Consider the following 10,428-nt stretch of genomic DNA (forward strand, 5'->3'; position numbering starts at 1 on the left):
ACCCCCGCCATCTAGTGGCGTCAGGCTGATAGTGCACATAGGACACATGTTAATAATAAATGTATTTATTCAGCAGCCATCTTGAGCAATCTGACTTCCCCATGCACTGTTCAGGAAAACTGGTAAAAAGGGAAGAGCAACAGGAGCAGAAGAATAGAGAAAACCCTCTATATCATAAAAATAAAAATATAAATATGTCTCCCAGCATCAGGTAACAGGAAAAAACAAAAAAAAACAAAACAAAAAGGGAGAGAACTGTGCTGCACTGCGATGCAAACGTAATAAAATAGGATGCACAGAAAAAAGTAATAGGCTTCTTGGCCCTGCCACCCAAAAATAAACACTGTGGCCAGGTACAGTGCAGCTAGCCTATAGCACTGACGAGCCCAGGAATAAAACAATACTCATCTTGCATCGATTCTTCCTCATGGGTTCCTATCCAGCCATTCACATGCAGCGTGTGGGTTGTCAAAAAATTTCACAGAACCTTGATGTTGAACCCGCAGTTTGCTAGGATAAAGCATGCTGTACTGTATGTTTTTCTCTCGCAGTCGTTTCCTGACATCATTAAAGGAACGCCGTCTTCTCTGTGTTTCAGCCGAGAAATCAGGGAAAAGCATTACTTTAGCATTTTCATACTTCAGGTCTTGGGCCTTCCTGGATGCAGTCAGGATCATATCCCTGTCTCTGTAATTAAGGAATCTCACCAGAAAGGGACGTGGGTATTCACCAGGGGGTCTCCTTCCCATAGGCACCCTATGCGCCCGTTCCACCACATATGTTGGTAGTCTCTCACCCAGATTCAGGAGTTGTTTGAAAAACATTTCTGCAAAGGTGGTAGATTGTGGGCCTTCCGCCCCCTCTGGGAGCCCCACCACGCGAACATTATTTCTCCTTTGCCTGTCTTCGGCGTCATCTGCGCGGTCTTGTAAAAGCCTCACCACGGCCTGCAGCTCTGCTAGCTGATTCCCCTGGGATTGAGTCTCATCTTCCACCGTAGAGATCCTGCTGTCAGCCTATGTCAGCCTCCCCCTGATTTTGTCTAGGTCATGTCTGATTAGGGTGCATTCTGTGGCAAGGTGATCAATGCTTACCATGACCACAGCCTTGCTAGCACTGATCGCCTCCAGGATCGGCCGAGTGATCGCCTCCTGAGCCGGATCCTGGACCGGAGGAACAGGCTGGGGGTCTTCCGCCTGGAAAAGCAGTTCAGGAGCCTCCATCTGAGCCGACTTGCTCCCAGGCTTCTTGGCGCTTCCAGCTACAGCAGGCGGATGCAAGATGGCGGCGGGCGAGGCCTCGTCCGCGCCACGTGAGGAGCGAGTCTGACGCTGGCTCTTTGGGGTCTGGTGGCCGTGCTTCGCTGCTCCCCTTCTCATGTCCACACGTTCCCCCACAAGGATCAGGGGTATAGTCCCCGAAAACCGGGCTCGAATCTCCCCAAAAACAGATAGAAGGGCAGGAGTAATGCGGAGCTCTCACAGAGCACGTCCTGCCTTGCTCACATCCGGACACGCCCCAAGTTTAGACGAATTTATCAGCCATTTTATCTTCAAATTTGGGGATACAATACACCCAACAGGATGACCACCCAATAGCGGTCCCTCTCCTTCATGCCTTGAATCCTTGGGTCTGGGGTTCTAGCTCAGACATTTGAGCATTGTATACTACTTACAACACAACCCACACTAATACACTCTGCCCACCCCTATATAGCCTCCATCCAATGAGCAACAATCCACAAACTAAAAGGACTGTTCCTTATAACCACCAGAAAGAATGGTGTTGTCCTGAATATCCTCCAGCAGTAGGCATTGTTACACTACAGGCAAGTTCCTTGGTCCAAGTCAACATTTTAGCCCAAGTGGCCCTTTAATCTTGATGAAAGCAAGGGAATAAGTCATTTTAATCTCCATATCATCAGGTAGTCTGAGTCTGAGTGAAAAAGCAAAAGTCCCCATTTTGAAGGCTTATTTGCAAGTTATTGGCCATAAAAATTGCATAGGAATACGAATACTGCCCTGAAGGGCATTTACCAATGCAAACAAAACTTTTACAAAATATAATTTTTAAAGGAGCAGTGATTTTATTGATGCTTAAAGTAAAACAATAAAAACAATAAAAAATAAAAAAACTTTAAATATGGTGCCTGTGCCCCCAAAATCTATACCAGACCCTTATCCAAAATGCCCTTCTGAACTGTACCAGGCCACCTGCCCTCAAAGTGGGGAGGGTGTGTTGGGGTCCCCCCAAAACACCCTGTTCCCATGTTTGTGAGGACAAGGGCCTCATCCCAACAACCCTTGACCGGTGGTTGTGGGGGTCAGCGGGTGGGGGGCTTATCAGAATCTGGGACCCCAGACCCCCCATGTGAATAGTTATCGGGTACATTGTACCCCTACACATTCACCAACAAATTTCAATAAAGTAAAAATGACAGGAGACAGTTTGGGGACAATTCCTTTATTAAAATAAATAAATAAAAAATGTCCCGCGATGTCCATCCATCTTTGATCACAGAGTAAACTTCCATATACCAATGAGGAGGCACAGCTCAGAAAATATCAGTGAGCTGGAAATTGTCAGGAAGTCCATGGTGACCAGTTCAAAGGTCTCCCAGATGGTATTGACCATGGGTGTAGTCTTTTCAGGAGGAGCTTTATACATGGAATATAATGCACATTCCTATCAAACTCTTTGTACCCATTCTGTCAGATGCAGACAGAAGAAGTACTTCTTGGCCAGGGCATCGGGCTGGTCGACTCTGAAGTGCACACTTGCGGCATGCAGCACTTGACAGATCTGCAGAATGTGTGACGGGGGACCACAATTTACAGTATGCCCTGCTGTTCGGTAGAGATGCGTGTCTGATGATGAAGCACATTACATTGGAAGAGTAGGGAGTATTGAGAGTGGCAGTCTCATTGAAAGATAACCTGATCATACAGTACTCTCATATGAAGACAAGGTAAATTTGGGGGGGCGAAGGAGTAGTAGGGGGATCCCCCAATAGCTGTCTCTCCATGTTTGGTAACATCCTCTTGATGTAAAGGTCCCACTTGTCGTGAAATCAGGATGCTGGCAGGTGGTGGGATAGGACCAAATCCAACTTTTCTTTGCGTAGTAAATTCATCAGATTGCCTTTGATATCTTTGATGTTGGGGGTGGAGGACAAAGTCCATAGTTTGAGGATGGCTCCTCTGGCAGCCATGTAATATGTGGTCAACCAAGGTTTGTTGCATTGGATGATTTTGGTTTGTGCCCTCATCTGGCTAGAGGGAAAAATATTCAATGAGACAAAAAGTTGGGAGTATATATCCCTACGAGGTTGGATTCCGGTGACTGTGGCCTCCAGTTTTTCGAACTTTTTTCCAACCATCTTGAGATGGGGGGCATGACCATAGCCTGTGTAGCAGACATGGGTGAGTGGCTATGAATGTGCAGTCTTTGTTTGGGGCGTACACCTGCACCCACGCCACGCACCTGTCAGTGCGCATACAACTTTTGAGTCCCTGTAGAGTAACATAGGCTGTCTGTACACAACCTCAGATGGCTTTGGACACATAAATAAAGTGTTGAATCACACTGCATGGGCCACAGCACCCATGTAAATGAGTCCAAATGAGTTCACACAGCACTTTAGCATGATTTTTTTTGTCCACTAATAATGACTTTAGTGTATTTTTAGTGAAAAATATAATTTGATATTTTTGGGGAGCCCTGTCGGGTAGGCTGTACTGGGGTCCGTTATTTCGAAACAGCAGCCCGGTCCACAGTCATATGTCATTTGTGAGCAGTCTAACCTGAGCCAGTAAGCTCTACAAAACATTTTTTCCTCTCACTATCTTGTTTGGACTCAAAGTCCCAGTACCCTTTGGATGCATATTTCTTCATTAATATGTACAGTAGCTGACAAAATAGTGTTTCTTCCTGCAGCACTCAGATTAGTTGATTCACTCTCATTAATTAGGTAAATTATTTTAAGGGAAAAACTTCCGCGCTACTATGTTCCAATTTTTTAAGCAAAAATAAACCATAAGCCTCCAGTGAATATAGTGAAAATAAATTTAGAAAAAAATATATATAGTACATGTATAGTGACTGTGAATTAGGTCCAACCACTTATTAGTGTAATCTAAAAACAATGCATAGTAAATGTAAAAGAAAAATATGAGAATGGTGCGCTTATTCAAAAATGTGCCATAAAGTAATATACTGGTCAGGAAGTCACGTGACCAGTGACGTAACGCGTCGGGTGGAGCCTTGTGACGTCAGTTCCCGGTGGTGTTTTACGGAAGTACAGTGAGGAGGCAAGTGTATCACTACTCCCATTTTAACATTGTATACAGAATATTGTGCATCCTTTACAGTACAAAGATATACAAAGTGAATAACAGGTATATATCTTACAGCAATAATACAATGCATAGGTTTGAGCTACAAATTAATTAAATGGATTTGACCTCACCAGGAGGTTAGGCCTGTCACCTCTTTTGGGTTCACACTGTGAGCAGGCTTTCTGCAGGGACGGCAGCAGGAGCAGGAGAACCATTAGCACATTTGTTCTAAAACCACAGCCCTATACTCCCATTGCTTTTTACTGCAGTTTTTACCCTTACTTGATGTAAGCAGTTTATTTTACTAAATAAATTTACTTTTCATTTGGCAATTTTGCACTATGGCTGTTCTTTGTTTCCTTTGAGCACCATTTATACGAGAAGTGTCATTCCTTGGAGCGAGCTGTATTCTCTATATGTGGAATTACCCAAGATGTTTTGATGCCAAGTTTTGGACGTAGTTCTTTGTCTGGGACCTGGATGCCTTTACAGATCCATCAGTAGGATTCCTTATCTGACTATCTGATGAGCCTTGTTTGACCCTTGGGTCATTGTTGGAGGTGAGAGGCCATTTTATACATTTAACAGTCAATGTTTGGATTGATGTTTTGTCTGTTTTTTTTTTCTATCAAGTTATCCCTATGAGATTTTTACCTTTATATGAACTGACTCATTAAGCTTTAGTTGGACTTGTATTCACATTTATTTATTTAATTGTATGTTTGGATACTCATCATATTAATTCTTTGAGTATATTACTTTATGGTATTAATACAGTGCCACACCAGGCCTAGTGACACACCTCAGCGCCAGGATGCGAAGCCACAAATGATATGTTGACAATTCAGTCAATCACCTAGAGGCTAATGGTCTGACAAACAAACCTCCAAGTAGTAAATGTGGATATATTAGTATTTACCAAAATATCGTATAAATAGGTAAAAAATGTGTGAAAAGCAGCTATTTAAAACATACTATCAAAAAGACGTATGCATCAAAACATAGTAATGAGAGCACCACTGTAAAAAACAAAAAAGTTCAATGTGGTCAAACAGCGCTAAAAAATTGGTGATAACTGTCCAATTTCAATAAAATCAAATGCAGGCATTCATCTGAAACGGATTAAGAAGATCAAGGTAGTGAAGATAGTTGATAGAATATCCTACACCTCTTCCCAGGATAAGACACCACTCGTGGGGCACACTCCCCTTCGGGGTACTCACTCACCAGAAGGCATAATATAATATACACTGAAAGGTATCTTTACTCTCTGGATCCTCCGTTTCTCAAGTAGGTATCAGGCAAAGGGTAAGGCTCCACATAGAAACAAAGAAGGGTACCAGACAATAGTGTAATCCCGTTTTTATTCCATGAAAAGAAGCATTCCCTTTTAAAACACCAGATCCCCGCTCTAAATGCACGTACCGCAAAATAGATGGTAACAAACGTATATCCTCGGTAAGTGAAGGTGTCCTCTGACCGGCATCCAATTCCCCAGGTAAACTCTACAAACAAACTTGCTGACCAAAGTTTGCAGGAAACCGCCGCATAGAGAGAGTACACTTTGGAACGCACGCTTGGAGCGCACGCGTCACTTCCGGGTCGCCGTTCAGAATCCTGCCCTGACCAGTTTCGCTGTCCAATCAGCTTCTACAGAGGGCGTGAACTGACGGCAAAAATAGCCACTATATATGCACAGCCCATTGCTTACGTAGCACATATGGGCGGCGCACCTTAGTAGCATCCACAATCACACCGATACGGAAGCCAAGAAGGCTCAGAAAGGTTTCAATATATCGGGGATTTAAATCTTTACTGCACAAGTCCGTAGACAGAAAAAGTGACATTTCTTTTGATATCACTATTCTGTATATAAAATAGTTAATATTCATATAGGATGAGCATATACTAATGCTTCAAAGTATATCATTAACACCTTATTAGAAAAAAACTTCATATTAGAAAAAAGTATCTATAGAAAAAGCGGATGTTATATGTAAAGTGCCCTGGGGTCAAGGATAACCAATCAGATACACCTCCTAAAAAACAGGAAAATACAGTATAAACTTGAGTGAATATTACTCCTAATATATACAATCTCATTTGCAATGAACAAATCGATGTATATTCAATAGGTGTATATAAGTATTCTAATAACTGGTTTAAAACGCTTTAAAATACATTAAAATATACATTACAAAATTACATTATGAATATATATAACAAACAAGGAGGCAATAGGTTTAAAACAAGAGACAATATTAAGAACCAAGCCCAACTCTATGTTTACGTTCATAAAATTCATAATTAGAGGAAATCAATTCGTAGAAACTGGAAAATAAATAGATAAATGATAAATATTGAGGGAGATAGTATAATAATATCATAATTGGTATAACATTAGAAAATCGTTAAAAATTGTTAAAAATTATTAAAAATCACTAATAAAACAATTGATATCCAATTCCACGTTCAGGCCTCTCGGAGCTAATGTGTCAATACAGTGGATCCATTTAGTTTCAAGCTTGGAGAGCTCTCTTACTCGGTTACAGCCCCTCCAATTGGTGCTCAGATGCTCTATTCCCCAAAATTTCAATCCAACTGGATTTTCATCGTGAAACATCTTAAAGTGTAGAGACACATTATGGTCCTTATAGCCAATCTTTATGTTGGCTATATGTTCCGCAATCCGTATCTTAAGTTTCCTTTTTTTACGGCCTACGTAGATTAATTTACAAGGACACTCTAATACATACACTACATAAGTGGTGTTGCAAGTCATAAAGTCCTTAATCTGGAATATAGTATCATTACGGGATGTGAAATTATCAAGCCCTCTCATTTTGCATGCTACCTCTTGATCCACTGTATTGACACATTAGCTCCGAGAGGCCTGAACGTGGAATTGGATATCAATTGTTTTATTAGTGATTTTTAATAATTTTTAACAATTTTTAACGATTTTCTAATGTTATACCAATTATGATATTATTATACTATCTCCCTCAATATTTATCATTTATCTATTTATTTTCCAGTTTCTACGAATTGATTTCCTCTAATTATGAATTTTATGAACGTAAACATAGAGTTGGGCTTGGTTCTTAATATTGTCTCTTGTTTTAAACCTATTGCCTCCTTGTTTGTTATATATATTCATAATGTAATTTTGTAATGTATATTTTAATGTATTTTAAAGCGTTTTAAACCAGTTATTAGAATACTTATATACACCTATTGAATATACATCGATTTGTTCATTGCAAATGAGATTGTATATATTAGGAGTAATATTCACTCAAGTTTATACTGTATTTTCCTGTTTTTTAGGAGGTGTATCTGATTGGTTATCCTTGACCCCAGGGCACTTTACATATAACATCCGCTTTTTCTATAGATACTTTTTTCTAATATGAAGTTTTTTTCTAATAAGGTGTTAATGATATACTTTGAAGCATTAGTATATGCTCATCCTATATGAATATTAACTATTTTATATACAGAATAGTGATATCAAAAGAAATGTCACTTTTTCTGTCTACGGACTTGTGCAGTAAAGATTTAAATCCCCGATATATTGAAACCTTTCTGAGCCTTCTTGGCTTCCGTATCGGTGTGATTGTGGATGCTACTAAGGTGCGCCGCCCATATGTGCTACGTAAGCAATGGGCTGTGCATATATAGTGGCTATTTTTGCCGTCAGTTCACGCCCTCTGTAGAAGCTGATTGGACAGCGAAACTGGTCAGGGCAGGATTCTGAACGGCGACCCGGAAGTGACGCGTGCGCTCCAAGCGTGCGTTCCAAAGTGTACTCTCTCTATGCGGCGGTTTCCTGCAAACTTTGGTCAGCAAGTTTGTTTGTAGAGTTTACCTGGGGAATTGGATGCCGGTCAGAGGACACCTTCACTTACCGAGGATATACGTTTGTTACCATCTATTTTGCGGTACGTGCATTTAGAGCGGGGATCTGGTGTTTTAAAAGGGAATGCTTCTTTTTATGGAATAAAAACGGGATTACACTATTGTCTGGTACCCTTCTTTGTTTCTATGTGGAGCCTTACCCTTTGCCTGATACCTACTTGAGAAACGGAGGATCCAGAGAGAAAAGATACCTTTCAGTGTATATTATATTATGCCTTCTGGTGAGTGAGTACCCCGAAGGGGAGTGTGCCCCACGAGTGGTGTCTTATCCTGGGAAGAGGTGTAGGATATTCTATCAACTATCTTCACTACCTTGATCTTCTTAATCCGTTTCAGATGAATGCCTGCATTTGATTTTATTGAAATTGGACAGTTATCACCAATTTTTTAGCGCTGTTTGACCACATTGAACTTTTTTGTTTTTTACAGTGGTGCTCTCATTACTATATTACTTTATGGCACATTATTGAATAAGCGCACCGTTCTAATCTTTTTCTTTTACATTTAGGTAAATTATTAGTCTACAGGAAAATTTGTCTATAAATAATTTCCCTATATACCAGTAACAATAAATCCCATGAAAATATCCTTGAATCTTTTATATTCCCAATGGTATCACATGATCCTATCTACGGTAGTTATATATAAAAAAGGACCAAACACTGTTATGAGATAATTTAGCATCTAGCCAAGAAACATTTGCAGTTATTTTGATTTTTGTCAAAATAATTATAATTGTTCACCTATAAAAAGGTAATTAATAAAAAAATTGCTGTGAATGCTTTAGGAGCTCTGATCAAGCTCACTTTCTATCACTTTGTGGCAGACGTTTTTTTATCACCATAAATTATGTACATTACAAACTTGGTCCTAGTTAAAAAAATATAGATTTTCTATTTAATCTTCAGATTGCCAATGTGCAAAAATGACCTGCCAACAGAGACCAATCAGAAATGATATTTCAGTAGCCTTGCATCAGTAAAATGTATTGTGATTGGTTACTACGGCTGTATCGGCTGTGGGTTATGGATAAAAAAAATCACACCACAATTGATATGATCCACCTTTTAGGGTTTCAGAGCCCCGGGAATTTACATTTTTTGTTCTTTTTTATTTTTTTTACTATTTATTCTTTGACAATGTGTGGAAACCTCTTGATCGCCACACTGGTGTTCTATGGTAAAACCCTCCATTGTCCCATGTATTTCTTCCTCACCCAACTGTCTTTATCAGATATCTTGCTGGCAACTGATATTCTTCCTAACATGCTCCATGCTATCTTGATGAAAGGGACTTGCATTCCATTATCTGCTTGTGTCACACAGTTTTTTTTCTTTGGTGTCTCAGAAACTTTTGACAGTCTTCTTTTGACAGTGATGTCTTATGACAGATATTTGGCCATCTGTAAGCCTTTGCATTATGTTTTGCTCATGAACAATAGGGTTTGCTGGATAATGGTCACCACAAGCTGGATGGCAAGTATTTTAATAGTATTAATTCACACTTTAAGCATATCACAATTACATTTTTGTGGGCCAGATATCATTGACCATTTTTTCTGTGATCTTGATCCCATTCTAGCACTCTCCTGTTCTGATACCACCACTGTCCATTTAGAAGTGACATCACTAAGTGCTCTTTTTGTAGTCATCCCATTCTTTGTCATCAGTGTGTCCTATGTTTATATTATAGTCACCATTTTCAAAATGTCATCCAATGCTGGAAGAAAGAAAGCTTTTTCAACCTGCAGTTCTCACATGGCCGTTGTTTCCATCTATTATGGCACTCTAGTTTGTGTTTATTTGGTCCCGAGTAGGGGACAATCATGGAACGTTTCTAAGTTTCCATCCTTAGTGTATACTGTAGTTATTCCGCTGCTGAATCCCATTATATACAGCCTGAGGAATAAAGACTTGAAAAAGGTTTTAGGAAAACTAATAAGCAATTCTTTTACCATGAACTGAAATAAAGGAGTCAATAGAAAATGTTGAGAAGAATTTAACCAAGCATGCAAGATAAGATCAAGTTACTGTTTGTAAATTCATAGTTTTTCTTGAAAATCTACAATATGTCACATAATAGTTTCCCATTTAGGAAATGTTTATACAATCCTGGATTTTACTTAAATATTTTTTTAAAAATTACTTAGGCGAGCCTTGACTGTTTAGCT

General features: G+C 39.8%; 1 protein-coding gene across 1 annotated transcript; it reads left to right on the plus strand.

Annotated features, from left to right (window-relative positions):
• Positions 1-9,397: 9,397 nt before the first annotated feature.
• Positions 9,398-10,222, plus strand: LOC120930707 (olfactory receptor 24-like). Its single transcript, XM_040341883.1, has one exon. The coding sequence runs from the start codon at positions 9,398-9,400 to the stop codon at positions 10,220-10,222; it is 825 nt and encodes a 274-aa protein (XP_040197817.1).
• The last annotated feature ends 206 nt before the right edge of the window (positions 10,223-10,428 follow it).

This window comes from Rana temporaria, chromosome 3 (assembly GCF_905171775.1).
Source record: "Rana temporaria chromosome 3, aRanTem1.1, whole genome shotgun sequence".
In the NCBI taxonomy this organism is placed as follows: Eukaryota; Metazoa; Chordata; class Amphibia; order Anura; family Ranidae; genus Rana; species Rana temporaria.

Excerpts from the sequence above, each read along its gene's own strand:
- LOC120930707 (XM_040341883.1), top strand. The coding sequence starts at position 9,398 with ATGTGTGGAAACCTCTTGATCGCCACACTGGTGTTCTATGGTAAAACC.